Source organism: Chenopodium album, chromosome 11, assembly GCF_948465745.1.
Source record: "Chenopodium album chromosome 11, dcCheAlbu1.1, whole genome shotgun sequence".
Lineage (NCBI taxonomy): Eukaryota > Viridiplantae > Streptophyta > Magnoliopsida > Caryophyllales > Amaranthaceae > Chenopodium > Chenopodium album.
The window spans coordinates 1711609-1731157 of record NC_137844.1 but is presented as its reverse complement, the minus strand read 5'-3'; the positions used below and the strand labels follow the sequence as shown (position 1 = coordinate 1731157).

At 32.8% G+C, this 19549-nt stretch overlaps 2 protein-coding genes and 1 pseudogene across 3 annotated transcripts; 2 read left to right on the top strand and 1 right to left on the bottom strand.

Annotated features, from left to right (window-relative positions):
- Positions 1–752: 752 nt before the first annotated feature.
- Positions 753–7896, top strand: LOC145568171 (flavanone 3-dioxygenase 2-like). Its single transcript, XM_081627613.1, has 4 exons — positions 753–959; positions 6359–6609; positions 6858–7176; positions 7664–7896. The coding sequence occupies exons 1-4, from the start codon at positions 753–755 to the stop codon at positions 7892–7894; spliced, it is 1008 nt and encodes a 335-aa protein (XP_081483739.1). The 3' UTR covers positions 7895–7896.
- A 916-nt stretch (positions 7897–8812) lies between these two features.
- LOC145568170 (dehydrodolichyl diphosphate synthase CPT3-like) lies at positions 8813–12124 on the top strand. Of its 2 annotated transcripts, none has more exons than XM_081627611.1 (3): positions 8813–8957; positions 9557–9643; positions 10991–12124. In XM_081627611.1, exon 3 carries the CDS (start codon positions 11032–11034, stop codon positions 11884–11886), a length of 855 nt encoding a protein of 284 aa, XP_081483737.1. In that variant the 5' UTR covers positions 8813–8957; positions 9557–9643; positions 10991–11031; the 3' UTR covers positions 11887–12124. The 2 variants fall into 2 exon arrangements, with proteins under 2 accessions (XP_081483737.1, XP_081483738.1); XM_081627612.1 differs by having other exon boundaries at positions 9554–9643.
- A 5270-nt stretch (positions 12125–17394) lies between these two features.
- Positions 17395–17808, bottom strand: LOC145568046 (ethylene-responsive transcription factor ERF098 pseudogene; annotated as a pseudogene).
- Positions 17809–19549: the final 1741 nt, after the last annotated feature.

Genomic DNA, 19549 nt, shown 5'->3' with positions numbered 1-19549 from the left:
AGTTTTTTCAAAAAATCGAATATTTTTAACCGCTCAAAAATCAAATTTGCACATTTAGTGAAATTTTTTTGCACTTTTAATCCTTTCATTCTTCTCATCTTAAGAAATTTCTCATTGGATCTCAACCCTATGTGTATATATGTGCAATATTATAATATATAATAATATATAATATAATGGTTTTAGGAATTTTAAGTCATTATGAAAGTTTATATAAATGTTTTTATTAATAATTTAGGATAATAAATTTATTTACTTTTGGTTAAGAAAAAAAAAAAAGAATTAGTTTAAATTGATTTGAACACACTTGTTGGAAAAGCTTGCTCTGCCATTAATGCTATTGTTACTTTCTAGATAAATTTAGAAGTCATTTTACTTAGCACAGTCACAAAAATTATACTGAATTAGAAAGTTTTTTAATATTGATTATCAACATTAGAAATAAGATACAAATGTGTACGAATAGTGGTTTTTAATTTAAATGATGTACTAGATGTAGACATGTAGTATAAGGTTACATAAGTACGCGACCTTAATTATTTTACTTCATATCTATGTAGGGATCTACTCATCTACGGAATTTTAGTCATCAATCCAATAAACACCAAAAATCTAAGGGTGTTGATTTTGGTCATAATGTTCCCTTTGTGGTTAATGACTATATTGTAATTGTTTCTAAAATTGTAGGTTCAACTTTGTTATAAGACACTACAAGAAGCTCACTCTCTAAGATTTAAAAGCTAACAAACTAAATGGCGGAGAGTTTTGTTTCTAGCTGGTCAGATGGCACAACGTTGCCTGAAAGTTATGTGTTTCCGCCGGAGAAAAGGCCGGGAAAGGAAGTTGTTCCGGCATCTAGGAATGTTCCGGTTATTGATCTAGGTAAAGCCAAAGGAGAGAATCGTAAAGAAACAATTCAAAATATTATAGAGGCTAGCAAAGAGTTTGGATTTTTTCAGGTTTGTAATACAAGCCTTATTTCTTTGTTTATGTCGTTTTTTATTTTAATTATTGATGACAAGCAAATAATAAAGGCACAAACTTTGAAGAACAGCAGCAAAGTTTCCTGTCATTCAGGATCGTTTTCATTTCATGATTTTTGTGTATTTTCTGAATGACTGCAACTACATTCCCTCTGCCTTTTATATGACAGCTACCCCAAAATAACCTAGGGAATCTACCACTAGGAAGATTACAGCTCACAACACTCTAGGACAAAAAACTAAAAATGACAGCAGAACAGACAAATTACAATAACAGCAAACAACATATGGAATTACTACTACTGCCCTGTTACAGCATACTATACTACTGTCCTCTATTTCATCACTCCCCCTCAAGCTGAGAGTGAGGTGTGAGACTGAACTCCAAGCTTGGTCATGAGCTGATTCATCTGTTTAATAGACAGAATTTTAGTGAATATGTCTGCAATTTGTTGAGAGTTGTGAATGTAGATAGGGGCAATAACTCCTTCACTTGACTTGTCTCTAATGAAGTGACAGTCAATATCAACATGCTTTGTTTTCTCATGATGCACTGGGTTAGCTGCTATAGCTAAGGCAGCTTGGTTGTCACAATACACTGATGTTGTTCCCAGCTTTGTCATTCCCAGATCTTTCAGCAATTGCTTCACCCACATTACTTCACACACTGTTAGAGCCATAGATCTTGACTCAGCTTCTACTGTGCTTCTTGCAACCACAGACTGTCTCTTTGATTTCCAAGAGATTGGGATTTGCCAAGTAAAATACAAAACCCTGATGTTGATCTCCTAGTGCTCTGGCAACCTGCCCAATCACTATCACAGTAAGCTTTTAATTCAGCACTTCCCTTGGCAGCAAGAAGAATCCCTTGCTGTGTTGACCCTGATAAGTATCTAAGTACTCTCTTTGCATACTGCAAGTGAATGTCAGTTGGTTTGTGCATGAATTTGCTCAGCACATGAACTGTGAAAGAAATATCAGGCCTTGTTATTGTGAGATAAATTAGCTTTCCCACTAGCTTCTAATATGGCTCAGGATCTTTAAGAACACTTCCACCTTCAGCTGTCAATTTCAGATGAGGATCCATCGAAAGCTTGAGAGGTCTCACATTGACCATATCATACTCTTCCAAGATATCTGCCACATACTTTCTTTGGGATAAGAACATTCCTTGTTCACTTCTGTCAACTTCAATTCCAAGAAAGTACCTCAGTTCACCCATATCTTTCATATGGAACTGAGATGCAAGGAACAATTTTGTCTCAACAATTTCTTTCATGTCATTGCCTGCAACAATGAGATCATCAACATATACAAGCACAACTGTAAAGCTCTCTCCTTTTTTCTTCAAGAACAGTGAGTGGTCAGACTTTGATTGAGTGAACATGTTGCTCTTTAAAGCACCACTCAGCCTTGCAAACCACTGCCTTGGAGCTTGTTTTAGACCATACAGAGCTTTCTTCAGCTTGCACACTTTGTTAGTTTTCAAATCAGCTTGCTCCCCCTCTCCTTGAATTTCAATTCTGCTTCCAATTCCTGTGTATCCTTGTGGAAGCTTCATATACACATCTTCCTGCAATTCACCATGCAAAAAAGCATTTTTAACATCCATTTGATGCACAATCCAATCTTCAAGTGCAGCTACAGCAAGAAGTGACCTCGCAGTGGTCATTTTTGCTACAGGAGCAAAAGTTTGATCATAATCCACACCATAAATCTGTTTATTTCCTAGTACAACAAGTCTTGATTTATCTCTTTCTTTTTTTCCATTAGGTTTGTATTTGGTTTTGTACAACCACTTACAACCTATTGCCTTTTTTCCTACTGGAAGGTCAGTTACATCCCAAGTGTCATTATTTTCTAGGGCTTCCAGTTCTTCATTCATTGCTTGCACCTACTCACTTCTTCTTACAGCTTGCTTAAATGACTTAGGTTCAGTCACTTTTGTAACTTCTGACATGAAGACAGAGAATGCATTGCTAAGTGGAATATCAGCAGCAATCTCTATCTTTTCTGGTACAAATTTCACACAGCAGTTTGATCTGGTTCTTCCCATCACATAATCTTTGTGCCAATGTGGTGACACATGATTTCTAGAACTTTTCCTCACTGGAGCTTGATCAGTGTGATCTGTCTGATCAGTGTGATCAGTTTGATCAGGTTGATTAAGTTGATTCACATTCTGTTCAATTTCCTCTGTCTCATATGGTTCAATTTCCTCATCAATTTCAACTGTTTCTACTTCATTCTCTTCTATTCCTTTATTGTCTATATTTATCCCAGTATTATTTACAATTTCAGACCGAGTTTTACTGTTAGGACAGAACAGTTTGTATGGACATATTGACTCATAGAATTTTACATCCCTGCTTACAAAAATTTTGTTTTCAGCCAGGTTTAACAGTCTATAACCTTTTTGACTCAGGGGATAACCCAAAAACATGCAAGGAACACCTCTCAGGCTGAATTTGTCTACATTTCTATTTGTTGCTTGCCATAGCCAAGCATCCAAAGACTCTCATATGATCATAAGCTGGTTTGGTGTTAGTGAGTACCTCATAAGGACTCTTGTTGCTCAAGAGATGAGTGGGAAGCCTGTTGATTATGTATACTGCTGCCTGCACACTATCTCCCCAGTACTGCAAGGGAACTCCAGCTTGAATTCTGAGAGCTCTAGCCATTTCTAGAATATTCCTGTGCTTCCTTTCAGCTCTTCCATTTTGCTGTGGCTTGTCCACACAGCTTGTCTGGTGAATGATTCCCTTTTTGCAAAAAAACTCCCTGCAGCTTGTATCATCAAACTCTAATGCATTGTCAGATCTTACAATCTTCACCTCCTTTCCATACTGAGTCTTCCCCATACACACAAATTCTTTCAATGCATTGAAAGCTTGAGATTTCTCCTTCAGCAGTTTCACCCATGTGACTCTTGAGATCATCTACAATGGTGAGGAAGTATCTCTGATTGTATCTGGTAGGAACTCTAAATGCTCCCCATATGTCTATGTGTATCAACTCAAATGCATGTTTTGCTCTTGAGTTGCTTAGGGTATATGGCAGTTTTGTGAACTTTGCAGCAGGACATATTATGCATATGTCCTCACATTTGTTATCAACTCCTCTCAGCTCTTCTATTTTCTTGATTTTGATCATTGGAGCATGACCCAGTCTTTGATGCCACAGTGTTGGAATGCTCAGCTTGCTCACATTCTTCACAGTGTCTGGGATGGTGACAACTGAACTTGTATTCAGGGCAACTTTCATCTTGCCACTTTCTCTCTTCATTTCTGCAAGTTTCTTCCCTACACTCTGCATTGACTCATTAATCAGATAATATAGTCTATTTTCTGTCTTCCCTATTCCTCTTATTACTCCACTTTTCTTGTCTTGAATTACACAGTAGCTTGCATGAAAATCCACTTTGCACTCTTCACTTTGCACTAACTTTTGCACAGACAGCAAGTTGTGCTTGAATACTGGAACATAGAGAACATCCTTGAGTTTTAGCCCATTTTCTAGGCTTACAACTCCTTTATGAGTGATTCCTGATGTGTGTCCTGTAGGCAAGTTAATTTTTGCTTCACTTCTGCACTTCTCTGCATTCTCCAACACCTTAAGATTTCCAGTCATATGGTCTGAAGCTCCTGAATCAATTATCCAGGTTGTGCTTGCTGCATTTGCATAGTGACAGCTTACCATTCCTGCATATGTGAACTCTAGCTCATCTTCTTCTTCTTGACTAGTTCCACTTGATTTTCCTACATTTGGCCACATTTTCACCAACTGTTCCAGTTGAGCTGCATTGAAAGGCAAAGTGGAAGTGTTACTGGTAGTACTTCCAGTTTCAGTCTGCACATTTGCAGCTGTTCTACCACCACCTCTACCAGTTCTTCCTCCTCTATTGTTTCTACCACCTCTGTAACCTCCTATGAATCCACCTCTATTAGTGTTTCCCTTGAAATCTCTCTGCCCAGGTGGGAATCCTTTCAAATACCAGCATTTGTCTCTCATATGTCCACCTTTACCACAGTGAGTGCAAGTAACCTCACCTGTCACACCTTCACTTCCTTTACTAAACATTGCCAAGGGCTCACTTTCTTCTTTTACAGCTTTCAAGATTGTCCTTTGATTTTCTTCCTGATGCAGTGTGTTACATGATGAGTCTACACTTGGTAGTGGTGTTTGCATGAGTAAATGACTCTTTTGTTGACTGTAATCATCATCTAATCCATTCAAAAACTGAAAAAGCTTCTGCTCATCTTGATGCCTGCTCAAAGCAGTGATGAATGCAGATATCTCCTCATTTGTGGTGGTGATAGCTGGTAAGCTAGTCATGCTTTCCAATTCCTCCCACAAAATCTTCAACTAAGTGTAATAGTCTGTCACACTCTTTCCAGACTGTTTAGTCTCATATATCTCTTTGTTCAACTGATACTTCCTTGACCCATTTGCAATTGCATACCTTTGCTCAAGTTGTCTCCAGATCTGTGAGCAGTTGCTGATGAACATAACAGATTTCTTTATTAAATCTGATACATTTCCCAGTATCCAGGCTATAATCATATTGTTACAGGTATCCCATGCTTCTTGTTTCACACGATCACTAAGATCTCTTCTCACTATTCCTGTTACAAATCCATACTTTCTCTTGGATCCCAGATTGATTTCCATTGATCTTTTCCAAGATCTGTAATTGTTTGAACCTTCCAACTTTTCTATACTGATAGAGTTACTTCCATCAGATGGATGCAGGTATAAAGGACTTGTGGTTTCTATTATGGTTGACATAGCTAATTTAAACAGCAACAATACAGCAGTTCTATTTATAAAAATCTAAAATTTATAAGATTGTAGTTTTTCTTACAGATCCAACACAGGCAATATTCATAAGAAATAAAGGTCCAAGCTTTAATACACGAATACTGCTAATACACTAACCTCGTGCTCTGATACCATGATGACAAGCAAATAATAAAGGCACAAACTTTGAAGAACAGCAGCAAAGTTTCCTGTCATTCAGGTTCGTTTTCATTTCATGATTTTTGTGTATTTTCTGAATGACTGCAACTGCATTCCCTCTGCCTTTTATATGACAGCTACCCCAAAATAACCTAGGGAATCTACCACTAGGAAGATTACAGCTCACAGCACTCTAGGACAAAAAACTAAAAATGACAGTAGAACAGACAAATTACAATAACAACAAACAACATATGGAATTACTACTACTGCCCTGTCACAGCATACTATACTACTGTCCTCTATTTCATCAATTATTAGAGATGATCATAGATCATAACTAAATTTTTTAACCAAACACGTAATTATATTGGGTGAGTATGTGGGTAATAACTTGGTACTTATATGTTATACAGGTGATTAATCATGGAGTGCTGAAAAAAGTAATTGATGAGACGAGAGAAGTTTTTAAAGAATTTTTTGAGCTTCCTAATGAGGAACTTTCGAAATTCTATTCATCCGATATGAGTAAGAACTGCATAGTTTACACAAGCAATATTGATTATGATAAAGAAGATATTCACAATTGCCGTGATTCTGTAAGGCTCTTGTGTACTCCTTTAGAAGAATGCATTGAATCTTGGCCCGAAAAACCTACTAGATGCAGGTAATGGACTTAACACCTACATATGTACAATAAGTTCAAATGTAGATTTACTTTCTTATGCGATAAGTGAATGAATGTCCATGGACCATGGTAATTAAATTGGTAACATATCTACAATCCCTATCCGGTATGATTCAATATCAGTACGTACGTTGTGACGATAAGTTCTAATCAAATTTACACTACTATATATTTATGTGAGCGTCTATAATATAAACATTTTTAATTTAGTAAGTAAAAATTTTCAGGAATGTCGTTGGGGAGTATGTACGCGGAGTTGGGAAGCTAGGATCAGGATTATTGGAGCTCATAAGCGAAGGACTAGGGCTCGAACGGGGGTACTTCGCAAACGAATTGAGTGCGAATCATGTTATGGCTGTTCACCATTATCCACAATGCCCTGATCCTAGCTTAACCTTGGGAACCAGAAAACATAGTGATCCTGGCCTTATTACTTTCGTTCTTCAAGGGAATGTCCCAGGACTTCAAGTATTGAAGGATGGCAAATGGATTGGTGTCGAAGCAATTCCTCGTGCATTTGTTGTCAACATTGGATACCAATTACAGGTAATTCTCAAACATATTTTAATTTAGTTTTCTAATGTCCCACTTTAATTAGCCCACTTTATAGCTCGGCCCAATCAATCAACCTAGTCCAATGGCCAACACTAGTCACTAGTAAAAAATTGGTTAGGAAACATTGAATAAACAATTCACCATATTAATCAAGACATTCACATGAGAATATAAGATGATTGCATATAAAATTACACATAAATTCATTGTTGTTGCACGGTCGATTAATCTTAGATCAAAAACTCTGATTAGCAGTATCATATTCTCCTTTTACTTAAAATCAAACAAGTATAATTTGACTTGATCATCATTTTAATGTTAGCTCAATTAAGGACATTAATTAAGTTTGTGTTTTGGTTCCACAAATCTGTTCAATGTGCAAGTCTGCTAGAAGCCTAGACCATGTAACATCCTATAGAATTATGTAGTGAAGATATTAAAATGATCTGGTTCAAGGTTCATATGCAATTTACTGCAGATTGTTAGCAATGGAAAGCTGCGTAGCGCGGAGCATCGAGCAGTAACAAACAAAGATGAAGAACGATTTACAGTAGTGTCGTTCATCGAGCCAACACGAGACTGCATTGTAGAACCTGCTAAAGCTCTTGTTGATGCAAATAATCCTCAACTTTATGAGGGTGTTCGATATGCAGACTTCATTCAAATGTTCAGGACATCTTATGTGGAAAAAAAGGAGGATGTTAATTGAATGAATTTATATGTTTAGTACTTTGTTCATTTTGTTGTAATAATAAGATCAATTTACCGTTTGAATAAGAGTACTGAGTAATTATGAGTATTGGCTCATTAGACGAACAAACATATTATGGAGTATGTAATTTAAAATTTTCAATCAGTTATATGAATAATACTTATTCCGTTTAAGAAATACACGTTTTGTTTTGATCATTGTTAGTGAATTATATAAATAACGCTACTTTCATTGTGGGGTATGAATTCTCTTGCCCTTCTCCCTACAACCAATGATTATGCTTAATATGTTCAGGATATTAAATCAGTATGACACTTCTCCTTCTATACCTCAATAGTTTGGCCTTTGATACCATAATCAACATATATGTACTTTTATTTGTTTATCATAGTTTAGGAAAGAACAAAATTGGAGTTCAATTTACTATCACAAACAAAATGACACTTGATTTTTGTAAAGCCCATTATACTTCTTCTGTATTTTGACCACTATAGTAAGGTTTGAAGCAACCTCAGTCCAATAATAAAATCGCCTAAGACATATGTGCACTTCGGAATTTGGCTAAGGGTGAGTTTTGACTCAAGACTAAAGTACAAGACTATGTTTTTTGCAATAAAGTGGTGCAACATTATATATAGTTTTGAAATGAGTTTTGAAATATTTAAATCTTTTCAAGATATACACTTACAATCATTTAAAGTTAGTGAAAAAATAACGTGATAGAGTCTGAATTACGGAGTTTGGGTCAGGAAATAAACTTACCCTAATGTCTCAATGCATTTAATTTTTGTTTTGTTAGTTTTTTTTTTTTTTTTTGGTTTTTTAACTTTTTTTTAATTAAATATTGACTACAAAGTCAACACTTGGTATAAATAGTCAACAGTCTACTTTAAATTGCAATTATAGCACAAAAAAAAAAAAAAAAAAAAAAAAATCTTAGACGGATTATTTTCCCTGCTTCTTCGTTGTAGATCCGCATTCTCTCTCCTCGTTCAACGGCTACTTGTCCTTCCCTTTATCGGTCTCTCGGAGTTTGCTGTTTGGCTGTTTAAGGACTAAGGTATATAAATTTTGTTTAATTACTAGAGTTTGGTTAATTGATTGAAAATTAAGGTTAAAGTTTGGTTATTTGATTGAAATGCACAATTGATAAGTTAATTTTGTTTTGATCATTCATAATTTCAGATTTTAATCACTTAATTGATAAGTATTGTTCAATTGTTGTAGGATATTTGGATTAAAATCATTAATTAGATAAATTAGCCACTTTTCTCTCATATACATGTAATTTTCCCACAATCTATTTCTTCTTCATCTCCTTTTTTTTTTTTATTTTTTTATTCAACTCCAATACATTACTGATAATTCCAAAGACTTGTTTTTTCTTCCTAATTGTCATACTTAACTGAGGTCTTGTATTTGCGCTATTTAAATCTCTAAATTTCTGTTTGCAATTCAGTGTCACCCTTAATTGACTAGTTTGAATTGGGTTATTGATTTGATTTGTTAACTTTTTTCATATAGAATAATTAGTCATTGATTTCTTGCTTAATTTATCGATATTCGATTGGATTATTCGTTACTAATTATTAATGTTTAGGGATTAATAATATTATTCATTTTGTTTTTCTAATTATAGTTTGTTGTTAATGTTAGTAGTATCCAATTTGAGATCTGAAGTTTTGAAAATTCAAGTGTTGGGCAATACCATTAGAGTTGACTGTGATTCAGTGGAGTAGGACTAAGGTTAGTTTATCTTCTTTCAATTTACTTGATTTTTATGTTATTGGATTATAATTTGTTGAATTATGAATCGAATTTGATTTTGGATTAAATAATGTTTGGAAGAATTATTTTGATTGTTATTTGAAAGGATTCTTGTTTTGATATTGCTGCACTCTTACCTTGGAGTGACTATGATGAACTATGATTTTTCGAGTTTCGGGTTGATTTGGAATCCATATGCATGTTTTTAGGTGAAATATTTACTGATTTACATTTTATTTAACATCCATGAGATTTATAACCTTAATTGTTACTACTTCTTATGTGATAGTAGTAGAATGAAGCTGTATATGATTGACATCAAAAGGTTTCGACTTTGAATTCGTGTGTTGGCTGGTGGTGGTGGTGGTATTAAGGTCGTTTCGATGTGGGATGTTGTTGAATTTTAAGGGAAATTTGGTTCTTTTATCAGGGGGCTATTGATTCTTGGCTGTTAAATCCTTTCAAAAACATTAATGCGAGGGGAGTATGGAGTCAGATTTGTTGATAGTGATATCGCGAGAGATAAACAAAAAGGCTGTGGATTGTTTTCATAATTTTAGTTGTGAATAATTGCTTGCAAAATGATGTTCTTGGGATTGTATTGCAACAAAATTAGTTAAAGTTAAATTTAAGTGGAATGGGGCTTGTTAGGGGGTTTATTGCTTCTTGGGTGTTTAATCCATTCAAATTGATTAATGTGAGGGGAGTATGAAATCAAATTTGGTGATATAACATCAGATGGAATTAAAGAAAAAATGGTCGTAGATTGATTTTTTTTTTATTTTAGCTGGTGAATAAATGTTTGCAAAATGTGTTCTTGGGATATTATTTCAACAACAAATTTTATTGAACATTTGAACTTTTATCAATACCTCTTTTCACTAAACAAAAACAGAAATAGCCAACAAACTGACAAAGGTGAAGCTTAGTTTTGAAGCCCCATCAGTGAAGAGGCTAAGTCAATTTGATGTATTCAACTATCCGTAAGACCCCGTGAAAAGGGAAAAAATTGATTGATTTTCATCTAGATAGGGTATAGTGTGGAGGGAATATATTCAATGAAAATCTTATGAATCTACGGAGTAGTAAGTAAGCATGACTTTCCTCAAAAACTATCTGAAAAAATAAAGGGGATTGGTTTTCAAAACTTGAAACTTGACTGGCACAATTGTCATGATATCTAGTAAAAAGTTTTTTGTTTGAAATGTTATAATGTGTGTGATGTACTTTATGACTGTGTCTAACTCCTATCTATTATTTCACGAACTAAAAAAATTAATAGCTGTTCCCATGTTAAGTTGTTCATTTTACTGTGATACATTGCAGACGGATCATTGTTTTCAAATTACCAATCTCAGAATTTTGGTATGATGGGTCACAAAGAAAACCAGGACACGTTAACAAGTAACTTGGGTAATATTGCACGGAGATGCTTGTTTGGTGTCCTTTCTATGGGACCAATCCCTGATCATATTGCTTTCATTATGGATGGAAACCGAAGATATTCTAGGAGATTGAAATTAGAGGAAGGAGCAGGACATAAGTTAGGCTTTACTGCTCTAATGTCCATGCTTAAGTACTGTTATGAGCTGGAAGTGAAATATATAACTGTATATGCCTTCAGTATCGATAATTTTAAAAGACGTCCTGAGGAAGTGAAGTTTTTGATGGAGCTTATACAGGAGAAGATTGAAGGCTTGCTAAAAGAAGATAGCATTGTTAACCAATATGGAGTTAGAGTTCATTTTATCGGGGACTTGAGGCTACTAGATGACTCAGTAAGGTTGGCTGCTGAGAAGGCTATGGCAGCCACTGCTGGTAATTCCAAAGCCGTGCTCTCAATTTGCACCGCTTACACTTCAACCAATGAGATTGTGAATGCTGTTCAACAATCTTGTGAAGAGAAATGGGATGAACTTAGAATACTAGATTCATGTGGTGCGGCGTATGGGTTAACCAATTATACTGGCAATGGGCACATGACAGAGAAACACTCAATAGGTGTGATGGATGTTGAGAAGCATATGTATATGAAGGTTGCTCCTAATCCTGATATTGTGGTTCGGACTTCTGGAGAAAACCGCTTGAGCAATTTTCTTATCTGGCAGAGTGCACACTCCATTCTGTATAGCCCCTCTGTGCTTTGGCCTGAGATTGGTCTTTGGCATTTAGTTTGGGCTGTCCTGAATTTCCAAAGAAATCAAGCTTGTTCGGGTAAGTAAAAAGCGCGACATCACTGATGATAAGAAGTAAGACGATTGCAGGAGCTGAAATCTATGAAGATAAGTGAAGGGTGTAGTTGACATCTTGATATGATTATAATGATTAGCAAGTTAATTTATGTGATTTTGATGACGAAAATTATAAACCTCAATATTGTAGTGTCGTTTACGGAGTAGTTTACATTTTACAACCAATTACAGCCAGTTACTCCATAAGTCATTCTCTTCAATTCAAACGCACTCTAAGTTTCGATCATGTCCAATTTGGTCCAAATCTTTTACAGTAGAAGCTAACCGATTTTAGGCCAACTATTTAATTTAAAGCAAATTATAGCGAAGGTAAAAGCAGCTAGTATTAAGCCAACACTTCGTAACATTTTTGGCCCATTTTGAATATCGGATACATTTGATTAATTTCATAAATTGTAATTAATATAATATAGAATAATATAGAATTGTAATAAAAAAAAAAAAAAAATACTATGTATATATAATGTTATATTATTTCTTTCAAAAAAAAAAAAAAAAAAAAAAAAAAAAAAAAAAACTATGAATTTAAAATTAGAATTGTACTCCGTACTCCATAAATTTGATTTCAAAATACTAGAATTAGAATCTGTAGTCTAAAATCTTTCCATTTTAATTTTAGATTGAACTTCATAGTGATCTCTTATGGGATAATCTAGTAACATTATCACTGTAATCTATTTATTTTTTCTAATCATTTTTGAGGAAATTCTTGTTTGACTAAACCTTTTATCACCAAGCAATGTCACTAACTTGGTAGAGTTGTATTATGCTACAATTTACCTACCCAATAGAGATTGAGGACTTGAATATACTGTAATACGTATCAATTTTATCTCTACTAATAAGTTGATTGTCTAACGAGTATACTTTTTTTTTTTTTTTTCTCTATACTTGTGTATACCTGCTTGATGACTAGTTCAAAACATGAGTTGGTGATTATTTAATACGTATAACCAAAGATTTATAGGTCAATAGATTATCGAAATTGTATAGATTAGAATTTTCTAATGTTATGATGATTTATAGTCCATTGAAATGATCAGAAATAATTTACATGCCATCTTTTACAAATTATTACTCGACCTAAGCTAGCATTGTCACTTTAAATAGGCGTTGTGCTTGTCAATAAAATGCTAGTTTTGACTAAAGTATTTTTGTTCTTCAATTTCTATGAGCTAGTGTAATAGGTTCATCTTCCTTATCTCCAACTCTCCAATTATCCATCGTACATTGGCACTCTCTCACATTCTCTACCTTATACTCTATAAATTTCAACGTCCCACTTGTCACGAATCTTAAACATTATTGTTTAGTAGTTAACAGTTATCTACGTACAAGAGATCTGATTTATATTTGTAATAAGGAGATTTGATTGGATTGTGTTATGGGTAAAACCAATTATTAACAAATAACGCAAGTTGATCTTCAAATGTTTTTTTTTTTTTTTAAAAAAAAAATAATAAAAAATAAAAATAAATAAAAAAAAATTCCTCCTTTTTAAGTATAGTGTCCAATAGGGTGAGAAAGTTAGAAAATTATCATATCTCTATTTTGAGGCTATTTATACTGTTACGAGGTTAGTTCCTTCTCGTGGTCATTACTGTACTCGAACATCATCCACAAACATCATTGACTTTCTTAATGACTTTTTCAATTTGTCAACATTAATTATTGTTTCCAAAGGTTTACTTTTCACGATTGGACCGCTTGACTTTTATGGCTTAATCAAAATTCAAAATTAATAACACCATTTGGTCCTTTGATGCATGTCACACCTAATACTAATACTAGTAGTAAAGAAAATTACTTTTGAAAGGTGAAAATTTATTTAGGTCACTATAACATACTTGGTGTTAATTTTATTTTGCATTAGATAGAATTTAATTTTTGTTTTTTCTATTACTACATCAACAATGGAGTATTGGATCGTGTACCAACTAAAAGCATATAATAGGTCGTTATATTGAAATTATTTTTTAAAGAGTCGAGAGAGATAAAAATATTATAAATAATTTAATTTAACATAAAATAATATTAACCTAATTGTTTTTTTTTTTCCTCTTCTCTTGCTCTCTACTTACAAAGGTTGTTATAGTTTTTCTTTGGGTTGTCATTTTTTTTTTTTAAAGTAAGCCCTTAACTAGAATTGGACCAATGACGTCTTCATTATGTGGTAACTCTGTCGAATTACTCATCTCGTCTATGGTACAAACTACAATACTCAATTATTGTTAGATTCATATTAATCTGGATTTTAAATGGATTACATATTCATGAAATCTTGTAGAGAGTACGTATTACATACATCAGTTGTTTAATTCAACTCGAAAAATAATTACAACGTAGTTTTTGAAAGACTCCACTTTAAAAGAATAATGCAAAGTCATGTTTTTGTCATGGCGTTTTTCTCATTGTACATTACCAAAATACTACACCGTAACTTTAATACTTTTTTTTTAATCGAGATTAAAGATACTGGGTCAAAGTTATAAGTAGAAAAATATAAAAGTTAAAATAGAACAACAATAGGACAAAGAAAGTAATAATTAGAGATGTATAGAATGCCATAATATGAATTCGGAGTTTGAAATATCTTAATTAGATGAAAATGAAACAAATGTCTCATAACTTGCATAGGACTCAAAAATTTAAAATTAACTTAATTGAATCATACTCAATTTAAATGATACGTTTAAAAGGTTTTCTCACTACAAATTTGTCTTGTGAAATTATATACTACTTTCGTTTTATATAGTCGACACTTTTCTTTCATCACGCTTATCAACACACTATTTTAACAATTAATATCTCTCACTACGGACATTGTAAAGTTATAAAATTATTAAAATATACATTGAGACAATTCAAATAAGATTCCACTTGACTATTGTTTGTGAATATATAGTATAATGTAGTTTGTAAATAGTGTAACAGTTAAAACCTAGTCAACGCACTATTTTAACAACTAAGATCTATAAATCACAAAACCTAGTCAACGCACTATTTTAACAACTAAGATCTATAAATCACAAAACCTAGTCAAAGTATAATTTGTAATAACATAAAAGTCAAATGGTGACAACTAAAAAATCAGAGACAATATTTAATACGAAGTACAAAACTTCATGAGTGGAGATAAAGTGTAAATAATCTAGTAATCTATATATGTTCATATAAGTTAAAACTATAGTCAAATTATATGAAATTATTGTTATAATAACGTATATATGAAGTATTTAGATGAACAAGCTAAGGAGTAAGGACCTATAAAGATGCACCTCTCACTTAACTTTTGTTTGTGCCATCATTTTCTAAAATTTCAAAGTTTGATAAGACTACAAGTTTTGGAAATCATGGGCCATGTATGATGAAGCATTAGGCTGAATTGACAATTCAACACTCATCACTTCTCTCTCGAATGCATGCTTCATTCATCGTAACCTAAGATTTTCTATAAGTTGACTCATCATTTGAATTTTAGGCCATAACAAATAAAAGGCATGATGGCAAAATTTTCAGCTGCGTACAATCTCAAATTATAGATATATAGTTTTAAATTCATCAAAGGACTTTGATATCCTTTTTTTTAATCGAGTAAATGACGAAAGCTACTAACTTTCATTAAAAGCCAAGTAAAAATCAACATCAATCACATCTCGCGCATCTTAATAACTGATATACATCTTTTTATCCTTATTCTAGTTAAGTGACCTATAAACATAAGATATGTCATAACTTGTGCTAGTTTTATTATTTTACATTAAAAAATACAATTAGTATACCTTACATTATATGTTCATACTTCATATAATTACTTATTAAAAGAATATGAACGTACTATGAAGTATATCAATGTAAAGATTCTAAGGAAGTCATGAGTCAAGTAGTCAACCAATCCATTTTGCTACAACACCACAAGTCTATAGCAAAGAAAATGTTAAAGAAGATGACCTAAGATTATATGAGAGAGTCTTCTGGCAGTACAATAACTTGTTTGGATCTAATTTTTGGGACATTAATTGAACAAATTACGGTCAAGAACTTGTTGCTAGGAAAACTGAATACTCTGTATTTGTTATTAAAAAAAACTGTATTCATACACCCTTTTTTATTTGAGATAAGCACGTACTACATTTAACAATACGAGGAATAAGTCAAATAATTTTAATTTTCATCTTGTTTTTAATTGTTATTACGTGTACATATAAAATAGATCGTATATGCTTAATCTTTATGATTTGAATCAACAACATGCAAAATGAAGCAAGTCTTAGGCTCCTGTTTAGCACTTGAAAGAGATGTGAAGTGTTAATTGATAGACGAATTTATGGAGCTTCATATTATCCGTATGAGTAAATTAAAGTGTGATTACACTAGTACAATCAATAATGTTTGCGAGTGATGGTATTATTCGGGTTTGATATGTATCATATATATGACGATATAGCATGTATGGTACAGTGCACTTAAAATTATTCTTTAGAAATTACTCTAGTATAGCATAACAAAAGTAAACAACTATGAACTATAGGGCAAAATACCTCGTACTTCGGTAACCCTTACATTAATTTTTTTTTGCTTACTTGAACACACCAATTAACTACAACTAAGAAATTAATGAAATAACATTACGTAATATAATTGTGGGCGGCTCCATATAACGTACGTAGTACGGAGTACATGTTAAGGCCTACCGATTATTATGGGATTTTTTTTTTTCTACTCCATTATTTCATTTTCTTACAAGTAGCTAGATATGGAAGAAGAGTCTTTGAAACGTATTTAGAAATTATTAAGGCAAAATTGGACTCGTCATTCTTTTACATTGTTGCACTATTATTATTTTTACCTAGCTTCTTACCATGTATTGAACAGATATGTATGTTAGTTCCCAACTTCCCATGCTTTTTTACAATTCCATCGTAGAATATATATAAGAGTAAGAATATAAATTATACAATAGAGTAATCAGTAATGTACGTGAAGGTTGTTGGTTCTCGGTATATTACATTCGAGTGGATTTAATTTAGTTGTCTTGTCATTGATTCAAATTACATCGTCAAACTGACTTATAATGATTCCGATTTGATCAATAAGCAAGCAAGTAACCATTCATAAATCAAAGACCTAAATTCATGTGAACATAGCTTGAAAAGTATTTATATATACATATGCTTTAATTTAGATTAAATAACAGTCTAAGAGCCTAAATTCATTTAGTCATAATGAAATCATCATATATCTTATGGTTGAGAGTTGAGACAACCAAATTAAATGAGAGCAGAGAGTTAGACATTGCGATAATTATCCTAGAAAATAAAAGAAAGTAGATTATTAAAAAGTAGTGATATACTCATATACTACATCATAAACGTGACGTACATCGATTATTTATGAAGAAATTAAACCCCTAAAAACAAAAGAAAAATAAAAAAGATAATAAAGAACATGCTAATTTAAGTAGGAAAAATCTACTACTTATTGATTATATCTTCCTACTAAATCATGTTGTGCATCAAGAAGCTCCTCTAACACGTTATTATCCACGTACTCAAACTCAATAACTTGTTTTTGATCCTCTTGCTCTCTAGAAAACGTTGAAGTAGAGGAAGAATTTCCTCTACCAAAAACACTACTAGAACTACTACTATCACTAGAATGATAGTGTTGTTCATTAGGGAAATTAAGTATTGCAAGGTGACCTCTCAAGGCAAAGGCCGCCCTATCGTAAGCACGAGCCGCCTCCTCGGCCGTGTCAAACGTTCCAAGCCACAAACGAGCGCCATTTCTCTTAGGATCACGTATCTCTGCCGCAAACTTCCCCCATGGCCGCCTTCGAACGCCTCTATACTTAGAAGCGGTATTACCTTTGTTGTTATTGTCACCTTCCATTTTTTTGAGTTGTACAAGTTTTTTTCAAATTTATGTAGATGTGTGTGTATATATATATATATGAACTAAGGATGCATGAAGTAAGAGTTATTATTGAAGACTATGTATTATGTACGAGGCCAATTACATATATTTATATAGTTGAATAATTTGGTGGCAAATAATAATTTATGCCAGTGAGTGGTGGCGGGCTTGAAAGTGATTAATGAAAAATTTGACGGTCCAAAGTGACGGGTTGATGTTGAAGATGTCTAAATTTCATTCAACACCTTGATTTATGTGCCTTTATTAATATACTATGAAAATGTTTTCAATAAGGAACAAGAACCATGGATGGACCATTGGACCCCATATATGGGTGTTCAGTGTTTTAAAAATTTCATGCATTTTTTGTTGCTATAATTATATAAATCAATAATATAAAAGTATATTACGTGTACACTATATAGAATTAATAACCTGTGACGTGTGATATACGAGGATTTTTGTTGTATTCGTCTTATTTCCCAAACAAATGATATGATAGATAGATCTAATGTTAGGACCTTTCAGCCTATTTACTACTTACAAGTTACAATCATTTTGTAAAAAAAAAAAAAAAGAAAAAAAAAAGGGTTACAATCATGGAGCAAATTACCTTAAAGTTTGATACAATTGTATTAGGAATATAATGAGGGTGATGAATCTGATGATGTCCTTAGCCTAATCCACCTTCACATCTTAGCGTTGGGATCTAATTAGCTAAAACTAAGTCGAGAACTAAATCTTATTCAAAAATAATAGGAAATACTCAAGTTCACCTTATGTTAGTTCCACAATGTTGGTTTTTCTTTTTCTTTTCTCTTTTTTTTTTTAATTATTTTTTTTTTAAAGTAAATATTTTGAATAGAATTTTACTGATTATTAATGGTCATTTATAATTCAAGAGCTAGCTAGCATATTATTTCATTTTTGGTATAAAATAGAAATCCAATAATTGAAATTTTTGGGCGTTTCCTTCTCGGCTGTGCGAAAACAATGGGCATTTTTGCCTAGAATGTACTTTTTGTATACACCTAAAATATATGTTATTTTGTAGTTTTATAGGCAAAATTCTATACGAAATGTCTACAAATTCTTATATGAAAAGATTAGCAAGACCATTCTATTTTACTATAATGGTGACTTGTTCTTAAGATTAAAGATAAATCTCTGCCAAAATTTGCAAAAAACAGAATGAAGGGAAACCATGAAACTAGGAGAGAAATCAGAGAATATATAAATTTAGTCACTCAAGAGTAGTATTTCCTTCACTCGATGTAATAATACGATCATGTTGTAGTCTTGTGTAGACCATCATCCTCATAGAAGCTTATCAATTATTCCTAGAATTACATTTATGAAGTTGTGTGTGATGCAACATGAGCAAATTATGAATCAACCTCCTGTATAGCTGTGATTATTCATCGATAGTTAAAAAATTTGAGGTAAATTTAATTGGTTTATAACAAGGGTAAAAACGTATTATTAAGTTATAAATGCGAACGTTACTTGAAGATTTGAGAGCGACCTTTAGCGTTCAATGGAAAATATATCAATTATATACTATATAATCATTGATACGTTATGATAGTCATATTTTAAACGTCTACTATAGAATTTTCATAATTTTTTTTTTAATGCTTACAATTACAAGTGGTAGTGAACAACATATACATATATTGATGTATAAAGGTGCGTATGTAGGGCTGGCAAAAGCTGA